The 22,676-nt window shown below is 38.0% G+C and overlaps 1 protein-coding gene across 1 annotated transcript in view; it reads right to left on the bottom strand.

The window, feature by feature from the left end:
• Positions 1–3,853: 3,853 nt before the first annotated feature.
• ADAMTS20 (ADAM metallopeptidase with thrombospondin type 1 motif 20) overlaps positions 3,854–22,676 on the bottom strand; it is a gene marked incomplete at both ends in the record, with an annotated part of 79,138 nt that continues 60,315 nt past the window's right edge. The window contains 11 exons of the mRNA XM_084206548.1: positions 3,854–3,943; positions 4,588–4,692; positions 7,390–7,481; positions 8,205–8,338; positions 8,742–8,836; positions 8,935–9,029; positions 9,184–9,313; positions 9,446–9,646; positions 10,322–10,492; positions 13,512–13,685; positions 14,862–15,029. Coding sequence (XP_084062674.1) covers positions 3,854–3,943; positions 4,588–4,692; positions 7,390–7,481; positions 8,205–8,338; positions 8,742–8,836; positions 8,935–9,029; positions 9,184–9,313; positions 9,446–9,646; positions 10,322–10,492; positions 13,512–13,685; positions 14,862–15,029 — 1,455 coding nt within the window. The remainder of the gene's footprint in view (positions 3,944–4,587; positions 4,693–7,389; positions 7,482–8,204; positions 8,339–8,741; positions 8,837–8,934; positions 9,030–9,183; positions 9,314–9,445; positions 9,647–10,321; positions 10,493–13,511; positions 13,686–14,861; positions 15,030–22,676) is intronic.

The raw sequence follows: 22,676 nt of genomic DNA on the forward strand, positions 1-22,676 counted from the left end.
CATATTATGCCCATTTTAATCTTCCTTATTTAAATATTCAGTTATCTTCCTTCAAAGTTATTTTTGTAAATAGTTTTCCTTTATATTTTTAAAGTTAATATATTAGAGCATATTTCTGATCCACTTATAATTCAAGTTCAGTTTTGATAGCCACAGAACATCAACTTTCACATATCTATTTGTGAAAACAACCCCACATACTCTTTCCTAATCTTATTTAAAGCTTTGCAAGATATAGAAAGCACTTGCAAGACAGTAGTATTTTATTCATATTCTGAATTTCCCAAGAATCTCATGTTTTACTGCAATAAAAATGCAAAGACACAAACCCCCTTCCCTGCTACAAGGAACTTTCATTTCAAACAGCCAACAAAACACAGAAGTTACATTGAACATATTCCAGGTGACAGACGTGGAAGAAAACTCCAAACATTTCCTTCATCTTGTCAAGTGTGTCTTGGGCATTACAGCCTTTCAGTGAGATAAGAAAACCCATGACTGTGCATCAGAAACCTGCACAGACACATACATGTGCTGAAATCACTGTCACAGCTCTGCCCAAGCACGCAGGACTGACAGATTGTACAACGGCCGTGTTCCAGGTCAAACACCTGGACACATCCTGCTTCTCTGCAGAGGGAGAGTGGTACACCAGACCAGGATGAATTCTGCTAGAACAGAAAAGTGTACCCAGAGCCAAAGTTTCCATTTCCTCTGCTACCTCCCCCCTTTGGGGAAATACAAGGAGAAGACATCGAGAGGATGAATTCATCAAGAGAAGTCACAGGTACTGTCACACATCAAGTGACATTTTGTTAGAGAAATGTGAGAAACAAGGTTTTTCATATCTAGTCCCTTTTTGGCACTTAATATTCAGACAAGCATTAAATATGTGTGAGTACCCATATAGATAATTTAAGTGCACACACACAGCCAAGTGCACTTCTGTCACCTAATGTGTGATTCTGCCATTGGTGGGATCGGAAAGATCCTAGAAGCCATATAACAAAGCATTGTTACCATCCTCTTTAGCTGTTACCATTTATCATTATTTTATTTTCTCTGTGGAATAGTGATAAGGCAGTTATGCATTTATGTCCTAAGCATGGACCCAAGCAGGAGAGCTGTGTGACTGTGACCAGCCACAGCAGCTCAGCACATGCAGCCCCCAGGAAGTGGAGCTCACAGCTCTGTCATGGAGCACCCTGCCACTCTGGCAAGCACCTTGGCTGCCCAGTGGGATGGAAATTCAGAGCAATTTCAACTAAAGCACATCTTACTGCAAGTACAACCCATGATTCTCTTTTTTGTTTGTGTGGTCTCCTAACATGTCAGCATCATCAAATTTCCAGCTTCTTCAGAGCTGATCATTAGGCTTACATTTTTCTTCAATTGCCCAATTGCCCTCAGGACAAAAAGTTAGAAACTTGAAAATGGGATATGATTGATTGAGCCCATTTTCCTCAAAAAAAAAAAAAAAATCTTACATAGGGGATTCACAAAATGTCAGAACATAAGGATTACTTTTTCCCTACAGTGGGGCTGAAACTCTAAATCAAGGGTATAAGAAAGAAAAGATGCAAAAATCTACACTACAATATAGTGCTGTTCTATGCAAAAGTTGGACCACATGATATCGTAGAAGTATAGAAAATACATTTTTACTCAAAAATATATTTTATTATACAAGAAAAACATGATATATTGAATACTGCATTAAAAGCCAGTTTATTTGGCAGTGGATTTACAGAGTGACTTTGTGGCATCAGAGCTGAATGCTTTGTAGCCTTTAAATGAGCTGAAAAGAAAAAAGTCCTCTTGGGGATAGAGGCAAACTGCAGTTGTCCTTCTGCCAAAGCAGCAGGCAAGGGACCATGCTATAAAAGCTGCAGTTAGCACAAAGAGAGGAAAACTATTTCAGATTTCTACATTATTTCAGTTAGCAACTTATCGGGCAATCCCCCCAAAAATATAGCTAAATGTGGGAGGATAACTGGAAAGAGAAGACAGACATGGAGTTCTTCCCCCTGAACAGGATTTGCTTCTATAGAAATTATTCCTGTAACTATAGCCTCCAGTTATTCCAGTACAAGTCAATGTATACCACTGTAGAGAAGCATTAAGAATGTAATTATTCTGTAAATTATTTCAGTTTAAAGAATCTGAAATGCTTTTGCAATATTTTGTACTTAGAGTACAATACCAAAAAGAACCCAAACAAAAGTACCCTGGTATCATTCACACAAGTATATTTATTATATAAATATTTTATAAATTACAAGATTTTAATTGCAAATGTAAACACTTCTGGAAAATAATGTTTTATAGTCTTATTAATGTTTACAACTGTTATAAGGCACATAGTGCAAAAATACATTTCTGATGCAGAGATCACAAAATAATTACCTACATGTGTTATCTTAAAAGAAGCTGCATACACTTCTGTGGTACAGTATTATTGTTTTTAATTAATAAATATTGCTAATTTATGGCTAACTTCTTGTGGGTAAAAATGTAATATAGCTGCCACTTGATCTACCAATTATACTGGCATGCAAAATAAATATTTGGTTTACAGAATGTGTGTGGTCAGAAAAAGCATGTATAGTTATTTGGTACATTATAGTTATCTGGTACAATAAGATATGTTATTATGCTGGTAGAAAACTTTATTTTGAATACCTGAGAGTTGGCCCTAAAGCCCATTATCTGTATATGCATATATTTCTTCAGTTCTGGACTGTAAAGTAATATAAACCAACAATTCAAAGAGCTGGATCATTTTTTAAACCTTGTAACTCTTCTTTAAATAGCAGATGTTAGAACTGTATTTACAGACATTGAAAAACCAAACTGAGTCAAAGATGGACACCAAAACCACTGCGGGTGCTGCCTCTGTTCAGATTTTTCACTCAGGTTATTGAAAATGATGCTGAATCAGACTTTGAAGGACACACACAACTGCAGCCTTTACTAATGTGCCATTGGCCAGGGTAAAGGAGTAAGGTGGATATGGAAAGTGTTTAAGCAAATACATATTTGTGCAATTATACACAAGATCCTATGGTAAACAGAATGAACTGCTTTCACAGTATACTTGGATGAGAGGCAGTGATTTAAAACCAGGTTTTGAAGCAATTTGTTTCCATAGTTTCTTTTCCTGTAACCACAGCAAACCTAAGACGTGATGTTTAACATGTGCTTCAGAGACTGCAGAGGTTAAACCACACTTCTCAGGATTTGAGCACCACAAAAATATAATGAAAAGGATGGGGGAAAATGCTTTCACAGACAGAGAAACACACAGATCTATAAAACTATCTCAAGCATTTTGGCTATGTATTTTTCAGCTATTGTTATTGACAGATAATCCCTACAAGTTTGCATAAAATTGGAAGTATTGAAATTACCGGTCTCTTTCTATAGCAGTAAAGCTTTCCTTTCTATATTTTAGCAGAATCTATCAAAAAAGGTCAGTAGAGTACTGAATACTGCATAAAGATTTATACTGGTAAGTTACAGGTAAAGAATTACAATTATGGTAAAATTTAGAGTGTTACCCATGGAAGTAATCCCAGTGCAATTTACTTGTTGGTACATACTGTACTTTGATTAAATACTGCTCCTGTAAAACCTGAAGGTTTCTGATTGTGATTTTTGCACTTGCTAGCCCACAAACAGATAATATAACCTTGAGTAAATCTTGAAGAAAACAGGAATTCTTATTAGTGAACATTACAGTAATGAACACTACAGAACATGAAAAAATTACAATGTACATATACAGAGCACCTACAATTTGAACCTAAATGGCAAATGTCCCAGCTTTGATGCTCCTAGTACATCAGAGTTCTCACTGTATTTGAAGTTGGAGACCAATAATTGTGTTAGGAACACATTTTCCACAAAATCCTCCACATCTTCCATATATTTTAGTACCATCCTGGGAATTAGACAAAGAGAAGAGTCAACCAAGAGAAGCGACTGACATCACAGTTGCGCAAAAGGCTTCTTGAGGTTTGCACACAACAGACCTTTTGACAAATCATACCTGAAACACTAAACCAAGAGACAGCAGCATTGGCAAAACAGGAGCAGAGATCCTTTATCACTACCACTCTACACTTTGCTCCCAGGCTCTCCACCATTCCCATGGCTTACCATCCAATGCTGTCTTAAACCGTGCACACTTACTGTTCTTGCTTAACTGGTCTTTTGGTTTCCCATGCTAATAAAGATGGGAATAAAAAACAAAAAGGATCATCTGTAGTAGGATGATCTTGAACAAAATGTGGAGGGTTGGGTGTTGTGTTTGGGTATTTTTTAGAAGCATCTTCGAAGCCTCTAATAAACCAAATTAATACAATAACCTCTTAAAATCAGTTAAGTGAAGGGTAGGCAGGGAGTGCTGATCTGATTTAGATACTGGACAGTGTGATTAAATATTGTTGAAGAAAACTTATATGGGTCAGAGACCTTGAGTGCTATTTCTGATTCACAAAAATCACTGTAGCTTTCACTGCAGTCAACACTTGTACCACTGGTCCAAGCCTTAAGAGCAGGTAAAGGAAAGCAGCATTGACTCACATGGGATTTGTGTATGTCAGCAGTCGCATAGTTGCCCTGAGCAATCCATCTCACTGTACTGGATAATCTCAGACCTGTACCAGCCAAGTTAATGCTGAACTGGCCCTAGGAAAAAGAAATTAAAAAAAAAAAACAACCACAGAGCTGATAAACAGGGTTCAAAACACTAAAAGACTTTACATTGGCATATTTGCACATATTGCTTGGGATATGTCTAAACATGAAGTACCCAAAAGTGTGCACAAAATATGGGCTGGTTATGCTGCCTTACACCCTTTCTATGGACATTCAAAACCCAAACCCAAGTTATTCTGCAATAAGCACCAGCTGTGCATCAGCTGATCTGTAGCATCTGAGTACAGAGGCAAAACTAACATCAGACAACTGAAATTATTTTTGTCCTTCTACAAATGAAATTTTAATTTACAAAAAGTACAGACTTTCAAAAGGCAAGAATGAAGTTGTTTTTCTTGAGAGACCATTTTTTTTAAGTTCCTGAATTTTTTGGAAATAACTTCATCAAAACATACTGCTGCCTGTAAAGACAAATCACTTGGACATCTAATTTTCAAATGTTTGCACACTATCTAAGCATCACTATCTTATCATGTTCCATTGCTTTTTCAGTATAACAAAATAACACAACTGAACAAGAACATAAGTGGACGTTAAAAAAAAAATTAAGTGGAACATTTAGCAACACAAACCATTCATAGCAGATATGGAAGCTATTGATTTTAGAACATTTGCCTACACAAATACAGACACTGAAAAATATCTTCAGTCAGTTCCTAGGAGAATAGGAAACATATTAAAAGTAACAAATTGCACTACCTTCTTAAACAAACTGGGATACAGAAAATTATTAAGTTGCATTAACAGAGAAGTGCAATATGCTACAACGAAGTACTACCTCCACAAAGAGCCTAATGATTAGATCAGGCAGCACTACAATCAGAAAACTGCACACCTCTGCATTATTCACTGAAAGCCTGAATTTCAGTGTGAATTACTAGGTATTCAGACCTAGTAATTTTTCATTGCAAATGGTAGCTTCTGTGTTTTATTACTTAATAATGCCATACATAAATATACACATATATATATATATATATATAAAAATATATAAAATTTATTATGATGATTCACCTAAATTCTGTTGCAAAAATTCAGTTTTATTGCTCCATGTGGCAGATTCATTTTGAGAGCACTTCTATGTAAAGATGCTGTGCTTATAGCACTCAGGATGAGCTAATAAAAACTCATATGGATAGGGTAGGTTGTTCTTCAAGTATCTACCAAGTGGAAGACTTCCATTTAATGAAGGAGGAAATTCATACAAATGGTGTGGACTGATTTCCATAATTAACAGCCCCAGAGTAACTTCTTTCACAGTGACAACATTTTGAAAAAATTAAGGAGAAACACTATCACAATTACAATGGCAGCTCAATAGCTGTCTGATGTATCATGAAGCATGTGCAAGGCCAAGAATAGATTTCAAGGACTACAAGTACAGGAATGGAAGCCTTTTGACTGAATCAAAAGTGGCAGCTTCAGTCAGAACTTTTAGATGGAAATGTGTGAGTGCCAAGCCACGTAAGCAGAATGATCTCCCAACAGAAGCTACATACAGCAAACAGATTTGTGTCATACTGCACCCAAAGGACTTGCAGGTTGAAGGCATCCAGTGGGTTTAAGTCTGCCAAACCCAGGCACTTCATTTGTACATAAATTGCACACAAATAATCTCTAGCTGCCCTCAGCTGGGTCCACCCACAGCTAACCCATCCTAAGTTTAGGCAGCCAGGAGAGGTGGGCAACAGGGATTCACTTCCAAGCAAGCGTGAGCCAGTCGGTCTTAACTGCTTCAGTGAAAAGAAATTGACTTCCAGAGGATCTCCTCCTAAATTGTCTAATACTGTAAGGTAAGTGGAAGTGTTTTCTAAGGAATCCTCTTTCTGCCAGGGGGATGCAAAAGTTGAGTAGGTCAGGCTAGGACTATGTCTGCATCATCAAGAAGGACAGTGCAGTATAAGCAGACCTGTAAAGAAAAAATCGGCCCAGAGAGCCCAAGTCTGTAGACAGGGCACCAATCAGGGGTTTATTTTGGACTAAATAAACTCGCCCCTACTCCCATGGACTGAATCCTCAGTCGCATTAGAGGATATTAAGATCCTTCCTCTGAAGCTCATTGCTGGCTTTAGCTTCATCCAAAAGGGATCCTGTTCATGTCTTTGCAAACTACTCTGTGATGTGAAACAGCAAACAGCAAACTGGGACAATATAAAGATTAATCTAAAAAGCACCACCCAACACAACTAGAACACTAATGTAGACACAGCAACGCATACGGAAATTTTAAAGTAACCTGCTAAAAAAATTTATTTCCTCTGGTAGTCTTCAAAGACATGAAGCACCAGGAGAGAAAAAAAGAAAAGAGTAGGAAAATTATGCAGGATTATAGAGAAGTCACTAGAGGAGAACAAAGACTGAGAAAGCATTAAGGGCAACAAAGGATGCCTCAAATCCAGAGGGAGGCAGAGCAGTACATGAAACACACAGAAAGCTGGAGACATATACATGGAGCCTACAGGGAAAGGGTGTAATAAACAATTTGAGAGAAAATCCATGAGAGCAGGCATGGTGGAACAGGAGAGAAGAGAGTAAGAAAAAAAATACTTATTAATGTTGTACACTGACCTCACAGAATAGGAGATTGGTTTAGAACCTTACAGATCTAAACAAGTCACACATATTTTTTTCCCCTCTTATGTAAACATTTCAAGAAATCATAAATACCTGTGGACATCTGGCTGCACTGTAGCAATCTCCAGCTGTAGCAAACGGTACTGCTCTCCCAAGTATAGTCTGAGCAAAAAGAAAATCTGTAGCTAGAAAACAGAAAATTACTCAACACTAACTGCTACATTTGAAGTTCAGGGGGAAACAGGGAAAAGTGTGAACATGGGTGTTTTATTGTTTGCATTGGGTGGGGGTTTTTTGTTTGTTGTTCCCTTGGAAGGGAAGGTTGTGTGTTTTGATTTGAGAAACAATGGTTTGAATTTTGGTTATTGCACCACTAGTCCAACCTACAAGGCCAGATTTCTCTCTGAGATATGAGTGGGTTAGGAGGAAGATCGATGTGCACCGACACTGCACTGAGTGATCTGGGCCAGCTTGCCAGCTTCAGGCAGGGGCTTAAAGCACTGTCCATTATTTGGTTAATTCCCAGTCCATTTATTTAGTTTCTGACAAGGTCTGAGAAGAGACTAAGCAGAGCATAGAAACAAAGACTTCCCCAAGAAAAAAAGCTATGGACTAAAATAAAATGAAATAATGGGAACAAAACCTTAGAAAATGAAGGTAGTTCACATAAAAAATATGAATCTGTGAGATTCATGCCACTTGATCACTTGGGACAAATTAACAAGGTAAGTAGTGGTGTTCTTTCTTTTTTTATTTTGACATTGAATTCTTAAATTAAATAATAATTTTGTTTGCCCCAAGATGGCACAGCTGGATCAGTAGGTGGATCAAAATAGTAATTTGGCAATTGTGACCACATACAATTTCAACAGAATGCTCAAATCGGCTAAAACTAACAAAATGCTTACTTTTAATTTGCATAGAAGCTACATCAAATCTTATTTTGCTAAAAATTGTGAAGCCAGCTGCAAGGTAATCATTTCGACAGGCACAGTCTTGCCTTCTGCTTCCATTGAAAGGACATTCATATGGATTCTGCAACCTAAAGAACAGCAAATATTTAGTTTTCGTTTTGAGATTTTTTTCTTAGTATCATACTGAAAAATAAGTGTACTGCACTATGCCACATAAAAATATTAAACAAGTTTTACTGAACAACAAGCTCAGCTTTTAATCTTGGCTCAACTGGAACACTAATGTGGATCAAGGTAATTTCTACCAAAGCCAAGATAGAAAAAAATTATAATAATTTAGAACAACCAACATAATTTCAGACTAGAAGTATCCATATTTCTGTATGTGTGCTCACATGCCTGGCTATTTAAAACAGAAAATCAAGGAAAAAAAATCCTACTCTAATTTATCGCAAAAAGTAAGTATTATTTTATTATCTGACTTTGGAAGGAATAAATGCACTTCATAGAGTTACAAAACCATTTCTGTACCTGTATCCATATACTTCAGAAAAGTTTTCTGCTTCACCTTTTACCAGTGTCAAATATTCTTTGGGATTCTCTAAGTTCATGCCTGAGCAATAAATCTGGGAGAGAAAATGCAACCCTTTAGCAAAATTTTTAATAGGGAAGAGTTATTTCATAAAAATATGTACAAATAAAAACTCATAAATATTAACAGTACCTTTATCATCTTTCCCTTAACGTTAAGTAGGTATTCACCATCCCTTCTCATCCCTTTTTTAATCTGCATATCTTTGCAGGTGGTAAGAATTTCACCTTCAAAATGAATGATTAAATCATATTAATATTTCAGGAACAGAGCTTACTTTTAGGACTTAATTTTCCATAATTGCACTCCAAATGTATTTATAGCTTTAATATAAGTAACGTGGGAAAACATTAACTGCATAAAATCACAGCTATCACTTACATTCTTTCTCATGGCAGATCTTTCTGGCATCTGGTTTTAGATGAGGCAGGCACAAGTCACTAGATAAGCCATTTTCCGTCATACACTCTACTGTTCTCTGCTTTATCCCCACTCCACAAGATGCTGAGCACTAGACATAGACAACCATTAAGACTCGCTTTAGAAAGAAGCAAATAATTAACACCATTTATCAGCAAGTTATTCTTGGCATTTATTCATGCCAGAGGCAGCTATAAAAATGAGCTGGCACATCTGTACTCACTTTGGTCCACTTCCCCACTGCCCACGTAGCTGCTTGTGAACATCCTTTGACATTGCACCTGTAAATGTGGGGGGATGGCTGCACCGGGCACTCTCGGTATGCGACAGCCCGAAGGCCGTGGATGCGCCGGCTTCGGACAGAGTGGATTCCAACACAGTACGGGATCCTCTGCTGGTAGCCAAACCCACAGCTCTCTGAGCACTGGAATAAAATCCCCAAGCACAGACATCACTGCTGTGAAAGTTTCTGTGACCTTTCTGCAGATTTGCATTACGGGGAAGTCAGCTCTGAGCCTTGCCCTGGCAAAAGCCTGTCATTGGAAGCGTGCCACCTTGGGCTGGAACACCAGTGAGCAGAAGTGAAGGTCTGCAACTGTTACATGTGCAAGGAGCCACAAAGCACCTTGGTGCCCTTTTCTCAGAGGCTCCAGAGCCATCCCCTCTCAGCTGTGATACATGCACAGTCATTCCCTCTCAGCTGGGACACCTGCACAGACATGCACACTCATGCAGTGCAGATGTGCAAGGGAAACAAAGCACTGATCAAACACCTCACGGAAATCAAGGAAAAGCTTTTTGATTATTTCAGCGAGGCCAGCTTGCAAGAGTTTCCTGGGAACCAGCAAAGGAATCCTGTGGTAGGGGCAGCTCTCCTCTAGTTAGTGATCACAGGTCCTGGGTGGTTAAAGGAGGACTCAGCCTCTACAATAACTCATGGCTGACATGGAAGGTCAATGGGGAGAAAGTTTAAAGAGCCATGTTCAAATCCAAATTTAGCTATTTTTTTCTCCACACATGTAATCTAAATTTTACAGCAATATAATATTCTTAGATGTAAATATATATAAAAGATGTGTGAGCAGTACAACTAGTGTACCTGTGACAGCTCTCCTGTGAGCACAATATATTTAGAGGGAGATACCCTGCAGGTTTTGGATGATGGAGGCTTTGTGTCTGGATCACAGAAGCTTTCATCCACTTGGAGCTGGTTTTCATTCACACATTTTACTTTCCTGTATATCTCCTTTCTTCTAGATGATGCTGAGCACTAAAAGTGAGAAAATTAATCACAGTTTAACTAGATATTTACAGGATGAAGTTACCTACTGATTGGTACACACCAGTAAAACCCAGACAGCAATACCTTTTGACATCTGCTATCAATATCAGACTAAATTATTCACTGAATCAGAGACTTTTACTTTGTTTTTAAAGTACTTCTTCTGAAAAAAAGAAACAACCTGCATAGAATAACAACTGTAACTGTAACTGTTGGGTGAGACAGAGGAGAAAATGAAAATGTCAAGCCAAGATGATAGGTTGAGTGCAAACACCCCTCCATATAAAAAGAGGCAGAAAAGGATTTCCATGAAATATGAAAGGAGTAAGTTGGTCCTGAAAAAAAAATTTGATCTTGAAAACAGAACAAGAGGGAGATTGAGAGAGAGGGAGGGAGGGAGAGAGAGAGAGGGAGAGGGACAGGGCGAGAGAGAGAAAACTGCCTATTAATGAAGCCAGTGCCAGTGCCACCTTTGAGCAGCAGTAGATTTGAGCCTGTGCCTTTGCCCTGAGGGTCCTCAGACCTCTCCCCGTGGCAAGCTGGTGGAATGGTGAGCCATCACAGATCTGCCAGGACAGGATAAGAACCTTGCTCCCACCAGAATCCAGCAAAGTGGAGGTACAGGCTAAGCAATATATATCAACAGCACATGCCCAGCTACGGGTACCTGAACTAAGCTAACTTTTAATGGCAGGGAGGAGCTCAGAATATTAGGCACATAAAGAATAATCCAGTCACAAGGTAATGGGGACAGGCACAAGATTTCTTTTCATGATGCTTTATGTCTTAGCTTTGTAGGCATTCTTGTCGGTAGGATAAAAACACTTCACCCAGTCTACTGGCTGCAAACTGGACAGATCTGGACATATTTCTGCTCTGCTGTGACTGGTGAGGTGAGGAAATGACACACAAGCACCTAGAAATAAGACAGCTGGGCAAAACATTACCAGTTTGGTAGAAGACATCCTGCACATGGAGTGGCATGCAGATGGATAAGCACTTGAACTATTAACATTACATACACAGGGCCGTGTATGAATGTGATGAGAGAGGGGAACAGAACACAGCAATTTCAAGAAAACAGCAATATACATGTGGAAGAAGTTATGAAATAGCTGGAGAACATACTGAAACAGAGTATGTTTGTAGTGGAGAGCTCCAAACACCCAGGTAGAATACACAAGTGTTGGCTGGCAAAGGAAAATTCACTCTCATTCTTTCAAAGTGTATGTTTGTGCTAAAAGCGCATTCTGAACCACTTCCACTTATTCCTGATTTTGACAGCTACATTTGAGAATAGAACACTTGAAAGAAACATGTAGTTGTCAGCTTTCCCTCAATATAGCTTAACAAATGAATATATATGTCTGAACTGCATTAATATAAGCTAGTTTTTGCAGAGAACCAGCCAATGTTTTACATATTAACAGTTGTCACTTCTATAGCACTGTGTCCCTGAGATTTTAGTCTTCATATTCAAGGGGTTTGCCCTAGAAAATTTAACATATCAGAATATTAATATAACACAAATGCACAAAATGTTTTTTTGTTTTTTTGTTTAACGTTAGAGAAAGGCTCTTCTGCACACCATTTCAGGTGTTATACATAATTTTTGTTTTTTCTCTCTTCCCTGTCTTTATATGTTTGCATGTTTGCAAAAATAACGCAAGTTATTACATTTTTAGCATGTAGAAAATAGTATTTACACCTTTAGAAATGACAGCTCTTTCCTGAAGGTATCTGTAAATTTTCTTAAATATGAAAAAGCATATTTGGTAAGAGAATGCTGACTTTTATTTTCTTATCTTGCTTCCTCTTTGGTAGGAGTATAATGAGATTTATTTTGCTTCTTATCTTTTCTGTAACAAGAAAAGAAGCTTCATGTTTTTAAGATGTTTTAAATCTTCCATACAGAACTTCTTATAAACACTGCTGTCCAAAGATTTTACTTCCATGGTGTTTACTTCCACATGACATTTCTTCTGCATTTCTGTTCTTTAAATGCTGCTTTTCTTAAAAAAAAAAAATATTTCATAATAAGGATTTATTAAACATCTTATGCACTATGTAGTGATAGTCCTATCAATAAGTACCTGCTCAGAACTCCACCAGAGCTTTTGTCTACAACAATAGAGAAGCAAATCCTGTAGAGATAGAGAGTATAAATAAAGTCTTTGACATTTTTTTGTCACTTTTGAAGTTTTGCAAGCCTGACCTTCAAAATTTCCAGCACGGTCTTTTGTTATTCTGCTGTCGGAACTCAGGACATCCCTCTGGGTGTCCAGAAAAGCCAGGACCCCTGCCAGGGGGCTCAGAAACCCTGGCACAGGGCCCAGAACACCTGTGGTTTTGATTATGACCCGTGGAGCAAATTACCAGCCTTATGAGGACCAGCAAGCCACAACAGTTTAAGTAGCATAATAGTGAAATAATCACAGGGTGACAAAATAGATTTTTGGGGTTCCTAGAATGGGGGTTTTCGGGGCAAGATGGAGGGATCTGGGCATGCCAGCCTTTCTCCTTCTTCTTCTTGGCCTCCATCTTCTACTCTGATGTTGGCACTTTCAGATCGGTTTAGAGTAGAAGCTCACTGTCTAACAGAGGTGACAGGTATTGAAAGAAATTGTAAACATTGTATACATAGTTTTTAGTAAAAAGAGATAGCAGTGCCCCAGGGGCAGGCTGTGTGCCTGGAACTGTCCTGCTGGACAGACCTCGGCAGGGCAAGAGAAAAATTTTTTATAGATAAGATGCAATAAACAACCTTGAGACCGAGAACTGAAGAACTCCGACACATTCTTCAAGCATGCGGGCTGGAAAAGAGACTTTTAGCATATCTCAGGGTCACAGCGACCTGCAGACCCTTGAGATTCTGCAGCATAACACCTACTAGAAACACATCCAAATGTGGAGGGGGCTGGAAAATCTAAAAAGAACAGAACCCCCAAACTCATTATGCCATATTACACAACCCAGTGAAGTCACACGGGTTACAGACCGTACTTACATTTTCCCATCGCTGTGCCAGCCAGCGGTACTGCGGGCAGGCGGGCAGCCGGCAGTGCCTCGTGCTGGCGGGGCGCCGGTCACGGCTGCACAGGGCGTCACTCACCCGCCCCAGGCCAGCCACCTGGCACCAGAGGTCCCTCTGCTGAATCCCCTCTCCACAGGATACAGAGCACTAAAATTGATCAAAATTAGTTGTGTCACTGTGGAACGAGACTGTCCCCAGAAGGGCGTACAGCTGTCGTTAGAAGTTCTTAGGATATTATTTAAAATATACTTCGCATCCCTTGTGATATGAGTACAGTACATGAAGAAATTTATGTTGAAAATGCAAAACTCAAACTAAAATGTTTTTAAAATACAGAAAATAATTCCATCTTAGGTACCTAACTGAGCTCCCTGCCTACCTTAATTCATGGTAAGGACAGTCACTCTATGCAAAGCAAAAATTTACATTTTTGCAAGATCAACAGTCAAAGCTCTGGGTAGTTTACATCTTGTCTTTATTAGAGACTGACAGTCTTGTCTGTTGTTTTAAAATGCAAATACTACAATAAAAGAGAAAAAATCTCAGTATTTCAGGTTAGAAAATCTTGCAAAAAGTGTAATATTCCAAGGACACTATCTTTTGCAAGTAGTACTAACAATTTTGAACCCTGAAGAGCTTAAATGCAAAAGCCTCTTTTCCTTCTTGCTGGCCAAAGGAATTTCACCATCCCACTAATGCCTGCTGGGATAAACCTAATTCACTTCTACCCTAGGCAGAAGCATGATTATGTCCCAAAGCCTACCTAAAGGCCCCAGGTCAATCATAAATTTCATATTGTTCTATCAAGCCTGGCCAAAATGTGGAGAGTGGTACTGTGTCCAGTGTGGGGAATCTTTTGTTGAAAGAGTGAAACACAAAATATTGCAATGTGCTCACTTGCACACAATGTTACAACAAGGTGACAGATGTTTATGCCCACAAGCCCTTTTTCTTGTCATTTTCCCACACACTTGGCTCCATTTCACTATTTAGACTAAGATAGCAAACAGTGATCTTACTGAATTCATTTCAGAAGGTAAGAAGTAAGCTTTAAAATTCACTGTTACTATACCAGGTAAGATGAGGAAAGTCATAAGTAGCTATTCAGTACAAAACTGAGATTAGCAAATAACTTCAGTTTTCACATACATTTATTTTTCATTACTCTTAAAAGAAAGAAAAAGAAAATACAATCAAGTACTTGCTAATTTCTTAATTTCATTGTGATGTGCATTCTGACATTTTTTCTCAGTGAAGCAGTGAGTCATGAATATATTGTCTTGCATTTTCATGGAGAACATAATTATGGAAGCTTTTACATACCTCTTTCCATCTGCTGGCCTTCCAAGAAGGACATCTTCCAGCTCTACATATTTTGTATGTTCGTGGCTTTTTCAAATGTTTACAGTTGTCCTCTTCTATTTTTACTTGGAAGCTGTTAATACAATGCACATCACGAAACTTCAAACCTTTTCCACAGGAAACAGAACACTGAAAAGAGAAGTGTTATTTCACTACTTTGCTAAAAATCTCAGAGCAATAAGAAAACCAGAAGAAGCTGTGGCCTCACCCAAAATGGACTCTGCCATTATTGGAGTTTCTGTATTATGCCACAACATCTGCTGTACACATCTGAAACTTCTCTGTAAGCTCTCTCATACTAAGCATTACAGATCAGGTGCCAAATATCTCTCACACCTTGTTCATTCATTGATGTCCTCATTAGAAAATACCTGTGCTGTGCCATCCATATCCATGCAAGGGACAGCTGGATACTATGATCTCACAGGAACATGCTCTAGCAGCTGTTTCCAGATGTGTACTGCTATTTTCATGTAGGCACGATGCTTATCACAAGCACCAAAGACAGGAAAGTGCAATATAATGGCTATGTGTGTTTCTAGCTAGTAGCCTACAAAGTCATGTTTGCTTGGCAACTCCCCTCCATGAGCTTTGGGTATCTTATGGTATGTGGTAAATAGGCAAGAGAAGAGGTATGAAGCAGACACCACCAGTTAAAGTGCAGGAGGTGTGGAATTGCCCCACCTCCCCAGTATCCCATTTTCTCCAGAAAGCTGCTACAACACACAGAGCTGGTTCTAGGACCTTCCCCCTTCCTCCAATGTCAAACTGTCAGGGCTGGCTGCAGGTTTGTTCTCTGAAACCCTCCCCAGCAGGGCACCCTAGCCAAGACTAAAGCATGCCTGATGGATCAGGCTCTGCTGGAGAAATGGCCATTCCTCTGCTAAATTGCTGGTCTGCTGTCAGACTTCAGTGAGGCTGGAATTTAATTCATCACATCAGGGACATCCTATACACCAACAGAATTGGGTTACAGGACCTTCGAGGGAGCTTTCAGTCAACCAAGGAGGTCAAACTTCTGAACTTCTTCCACATTAGGAGGCTACTCAGCCGATTTCTCTTGAACCATGAACAACGTGAGTATAAGTACATTAGTATTTCCTTCTTAAATGCTGTCATTAGTCCTATTTTACATCATCATATTTAAAAGTTTAGATCAATGGAGATGATTTTTTTTCTGTCTGGAAAGAGAACATGCTTAATTTGATCTGGGATTTCATCCACGATTTATTTTATGCTTGAAAAAGCACTTCCTATGGGAAGAGAATTGATTCAGGTAGGAAAATAATAGTCCAATAAAATTTGAATTTTTTAGTGGACATGCAAAAAAATTTAAATATAGATTTTCCTCAAAAGAAATGAAGATATTTCTCTTGCCTTTATGTCACATCATCATCATCTACATCATTAGCATTACATGTTAACTTAACAAAGCATTTTTGAATATATACGTCTTCTATTTTCAGAAAATTAAGTTCAGGTCATTCAGCTTTCAGTACAAAACCTGGTAAGTATTTGCCTGAGAACAACAGCTAGATGATAGGTTTTAAAAGAGAGAACAAGCAGCTGTAATAAATTAATCTCCTAGGTAAGAAAAGTTTTAGTTTAACAGTTTGTTAAACAGAATCTCAGCTTACTCAATTGTCCTCAATATCACATGGATTTCTATGTCTTCAAACATTTATATATATAATGTTAAAGGTTTACTTGAAATGGCCACTGTGCTTAAAATTAAAACTTTGCAGAATGAAGCAATACATTTGTCACACAATAAAATGGGTGGCATATTTCTCTTATGCACCTGTATTTACAAAAAATATAAGGGCACTGATTTGGCCACAGTTTTCCTCTTACATGTCTACTCTCAAATCTTCATTAAAAGAATACTAGTTTCTAAATTAAATTATTTTGCTCTCAGCAAAGCCCTTCAATGTACCTTTTAAAAATAATGTTCTTGTAGTTTTACAATTTATATTTTATTAATTTGGAAAATACTTAAAGATAGTAAAATAACAAAAAATACCTGAATTTTTAATATATGACTAATGTAGGTCAGAAAAATTAAAATGTTTAAATCATATTATTATAAAACAATTTCAGAAAACAGCTCTAAATTTAGAGGACTTATTTATCAAAGCAGGCATGATAACTTGCACAAAAACTAAAATACTGTTACTATCTGATAATTGAATCTACCTTCCATTAAAGCTTTTTTTCAAGAAGTTCAGACATAAACTATAGACATAAAGGACCATAAATTGTTAATGTTCTTTCCTTTAATTCTTTATTAGGAAGTGAAGTGCAGCTCAGAGTTACTTAACCTCCTCCTATGGTGTGTCAGAAAAATCCTACATGTCCCTCCTTCCTCCTCTGCAGAATAAATCAGGCTCCAGAGAGCTCCCAGGAGAGCTCCTCTTGTGGGGACAGCATTCCAGGCTGAGAGCTGCAACCAAAGAAACTCTCCTAAGAAGTCTCCTCTTCAGGAGGTGAGGCTACCACAACACAGAATAATCTCAGAGCGCAGCACAGTCTCACTCGAATTTGTTGCCCTCAACGTTAAGTACTAGGACAACACTCTTCAGCAGATTCACATCTTTGTTTACATACCTCGTGCAGATATATTGTATTTAACAGAAGTTTTGTTTATTGTACAGGGCTCATGGCTGCTAACAGCAACAGACTATGCATTATATATTATCTTATCCTGCATCTCAGCCTTAAAGAGCTTCCCATATCTCTACTCACTAGGTACAGCATTTACTTCTACACCTAAATCTGAATTTCTGTGGTTGGCCTGTTTTTATTTCTCTTTGTTGGTTCAAATTCAACTGAGTTATATCTCTGTTATATTTAAATGTCCTTATTTGGTCTTTATAATTTGTGGTATTACTTCTAAAGAAAAAACTAAAGATTTTTATGTTAACTAATTAGAAGGTATTATTACCAGTTCCAGAGAAATGCCTGCTTCTCTTTTATATTCTACTTACTTTTGTAATTAGAATACAGGAATTAAAAGAGGGAGTTCAGAAAGGAAAATACCAGCTTAGATGTTAAAAATAACGGAGGCTTTATGAACAGTTATTACAAATATTTCACTTAAATACTGTTTAGCTTTGATGACTAAAAGTAGCTGAACCTCGGTGTCTTAATGTAAAAATGCAGAAACACAGATGAAAGATACCTAAAATCTGGAGGCAGAAATTACTTTCAATTATTTTAAGAATGTTTGTATTTTTAAAGACTAAAAAATATATGGAATATAATTTATATTTTCAGTAATGTAACTAATTTGTCATGTGACCTATTTTTTCTTTGCTGTAAGAGACAATAAGATACAAAATACTGCTAACTCATATCATGTAAATATCCACATTTAAATAACTTTTTCTAGGGAGATTTTTCACTCCATATTCATTAAATATTATCTTTAAAACTTAGAGAGACTTGTTCAACATGTTGGGACTATATAAAAAAAATAAATGCATTAAATCCTTAAAGGAGTACAGAGACAATGTTTTTGCATATAGATTCTCTATCTCATTTTTTCCCATATTCAACAAGATCTGATTCTCTGTTTGCATATATCCAAACCTACTGTTGAACAGACCTTGCACTGAGAAAAAGGACTGTCACTCTGCAAGAAGTGATTCACTTGCATCCTTTTATGGGTTTCAACTTAAGAGCTTTTCAGCTGGGGATTTTTTGTGTTGGTTTTTTTGGGGTTTTTTTTGGTTTGTTTGTTTGTTTTTGTTGTTGTTTTTTGTTTTGGCTGGATGGTTTTTTACTTAATTCATGAAAGAACGCTGATGTTTAATTCATTATATTAATGTAGTTTTGCTCTGAAGGAATGAAACTCCTGATGCTTATAAAAACTAGAAAACTTCACAGATATTAAGCATCTGTAAACTTCTGCTTAAATATAATTGACAAAACTTAAAAACAAATAAAGCACTAAACTGTGACTCTAAGCAGCTTTGCTCCAGCCAAGTGCTTGGGGTACTGCATCTCCTGCATTTCATGGAGCTGCTCCTGTGCACTTCAGAGTGGTTCTACAGTGCCAGATTCCTACATCTGCTGCAGTGACTATCTCCCACCAATTATAGTGTGAGGAACAGAAACCTAAATATCTCTAAGGACCAGATCCTTTACAATTTACCTGGGACATCAATAAAATTTAGGCAACTGATTTGAGGACTGTTAGTCTTAAAGCCTTGCAAACGTATGAGTTACAGAAGCACCTAGATTGCCCTGAGTCACAGCCAAGGACCTTAAAAAAGCTATCTTAAAAAGTGGAAACAGTCTAATTCTACATGCATGCACAATCTTTTTAACAGATTGGCTGGCTCAGTGCTTTACAAACCCATAAGGACAATTAACATCCTGAAAGCAGATTTTCCTCTATTTCTAATAACAAGTTAAAGAAAGAAATTGCTCTAAGTGTACACTGAGTGCACAGCAGATGAGTGAAGCACACTGCCAAACACAGTGATAGATGATATTTAGTGCAACTGAAGAAAAAGAAATGCTCCAATTTTATTTTTTTTTAAACACATGAAAAAGCTAATACACTTGCCATGGATGTTGAAGATCCAGGACCATCACTGGAAAGTTTCAGAAGGTATATTACTCTGTATGTACAGTATTCTCCTGAAATTTGGTATATTCTGGCTTCATTCCTTAGATAATATATAAAAAAGAGTTCTTAAAAGGATCACTTCCTCCCAAAGTGCTTTGAATTCATATACAGGCAGGCTCAGCTATGTTCTTTACTGCATATTGACCCACCTTCAGCAAGAGAAGACTCTTCCAGTCCAATACACTGCTCACAGGAGACTCCTGACAGGTAAGTGTTACCTGTCCTCCATTACAGAGAACAAATAGCAAAGACAGAACACCAAATCACTCAAATGCTGAATAAAAATGTTTCATCAATATCAAGTGAGGAATTAATTTCTGTAAGAGCATAGATCCTGCTCAGTTCCTAGAATAAAATATAGATTCCATAGAAGATCTGAGTGGGATTTGAAGTGCCTAAAGGCATCTAAATGCAGCTTACAGGGAGATGTCTTGCACTGACCTCTAACCCCACCAGTCAGTATTTTCTTCAGAGACCTGCATACTGAACACTGAGCTAAAACACCTGCCTGCCTGGCCTCCCTTCAGCTCTGTAAAGTAAGTAAGAAGTGGCAAATTCTCACTGGTGCAGGACCAAAGCCTTGTTCTGTGCTCAGGAAGCCAGTCCTGTCCTCTTATTGCATTGAGCCCACAGTGCATCGCCTACAAGGCTGAATCTTCCCCTCCATGAGCCTGTGTTCCTTCTCGAAACTCCCCATATGTTATTGCACACTCTGTGGAATACATTCCTCTCACTGCTCGGTGCCCACCCTGATGTGGGGGTGATCTTCCCAAGGCTCCACTCTCCTGAACAGGGAAAGTACAACTGCAGTAACTCTGGCTGCTTGACCGCCCTCTACTCAAACTTGAACATGGTCCTTGACGACTTGAACATGGTCCTCACGGCTCACTTTGTCTATAATGTGGTTTCATTTGTATGACATTCCACGTAATTGGAGGTTTATGGTGAGAGAGCATAATTTCCCATTTATTTTCTGCAGATTAACCATGTAGGAAGAAAATATCCATAAGAACCTTAAATCTCAGAAGAAATATGAACATTTCCTCAAAAAAATGCAAATTGAAAAAACCCCATCCTGTAACCATTTTACACGGAAATTCTAGCACTTGTCTCAACATTGGATAAAGTAATATTTCCCATATGTCATGTTCTTTTAAAAACATAAATTTGCAGTAAAAAGCTGGATTTCATTACAATTGTTCAAAGTTATTCCATAACACTAGTAACCAGGATTCATCTGTTTGTGTTTTCTTCATAGCAATAAAGTTCCGTAGGGATCAGCCTGACAAAACTCATGTTTTCTGCGGCACAGATGGACTCTCAGACAGGCATGCCATCATCAATTCCTACCAAATTAGGGCTCTTTCTGCCACAGACATGCAACTTCCCTAAAAGCTTTTTGATTCTTTTGCTATTATTACTTTGTGGAAAAGCTGAAGACCTCGTATTATTAGTGGATTCTGTACCAAATTTCCATAACCTTTTCTTTAAAGGAAGTGCTTTGTGTAGTTTAGCTGCTAGCCTAGTGGGCTTCTGGATACTGAAAAACAGAACAGTAAATGGAAAGCATATAATAACTTCTTTTTTGTACTTGTATTAGATACGCAGAGACTTAAAATATAAATGAGTGACTAGAAGCTGATAGAGGTAATTTTCTTCATAGTGGCGAGTGCAAGCTTTTGGATTTGTGGCCAATACAGTGTTGAAAACACATGGATATTTTAGTTATTGCTGAACAGTGTCACACAGCATCAAGGACAGCGAGGAGGTAGGAAGTGCAAAAGTTTTGAGGGGACACAGTCCAGACTAAGTAATGTCCTGGTCAGCAATAAAAGCTGTGGGGAAGGAGGAGGAAGCAGAGGCGTGTGGAGTGATGGCATCTGCCTTCCCAAAAAATGACCACGCATGATGTAGCCCTGTTTTCCTGGGGATGGTTGAACACCTGCCTGTCCATTGGAAGTGGTGAACGAATCCCTTGGTCGGCTTTGCCTGTTGGTGCAGCTTTTACTTTACCTATAAAAATTACTTTTCTTAACCCATGAGTTTTCCTACTTTTAACCTTCCAATTCTTGCCCCCATCCCACCAAGGGGGAAGGAGGGAGTGGTTGTGTGGTGTTCAATGCCTACAGGGGCTAAGCCACAACAGCAGCACTGAAAAAGGATAAAACATATTATAAATATTAAAAGATATTTTCTTCCTTTTTCTGCCTTTTTTTTGGTCAGGGACTTTTGTTACTGGACAGGAAGTTCAGTTTAAAATGGGATTAAACATTGTAGTTGCTTGAGTTGTCTGGCAAACTGCATTTTGATGATCTCTAATTGCCCCAAAAGCCTGTTTGGACTCTTTTAATATTCTAGAAGTAGAGTGGGATCACAACTGCACAGTTAATAAAACAATACTTTGAGCATTGCTTAGTTGAGAATTACTTTCAACTTCTCATTTGCTGAATTAGAACTAGATCTTGTCTGCCTCTTCTGCTTGCTTCATCCCAGGGGTTTTTGCAATGCTTGAGCACAACATGCATTTTTCAGACAAAAGCACTCAAAGAGTTGTTTGTTGCTTTAAGTATGTTGACAACTGTTAAGCAACACAGACTCTGTAATTAGATCCTACTGAATTCTTTGATTTGGAGTCAGTAATTCTTTGCTAAAACAAGTACAAACATTTATGCCATTAACTCATGCACCCAGAAAGGACCAAGGATCAAACATTCCATCACTCCTGAGAAAGAGTGGAATGAACTCCAAGAAATGTGTATATTATTTACTGTTACATCTATATAAAAGTAAACACCTGTGTCAACTACAGAACTTACACTGAAGAATTTTTAAGTTCTTTTTTTGAGTATGGCTTGATTTCAAAAGTTCAGTGTTATATCACATTTCTCTGATGTTCAGAAGAACTCTTGATTAAGTCCTCCTTCCATCTGCAGTCTGTAAGTCTGCTTGCCACTTTTCTGACTATGCTTTTGCAGCTATAGAAATGGAAGGGAAGAAGGCTAGGCTAAGAAGGGAAGGGAAGAAGGCTAGGCTAAGAAGGACCTACAGACATCATCCAATCCACGATGCTGCTCAGTTTGAATCAGCTATACACGGACCATTCCAGACAGCAGTTTATCAGTCTTGTCTTCAATGACAGG

Source organism: Fringilla coelebs (assembly GCF_963513975.1).
Source record: "Fringilla coelebs genome assembly, chromosome: 5".
In the NCBI taxonomy this organism is placed as follows: Eukaryota; Metazoa; Chordata; class Aves; order Passeriformes; family Fringillidae; genus Fringilla; species Fringilla coelebs.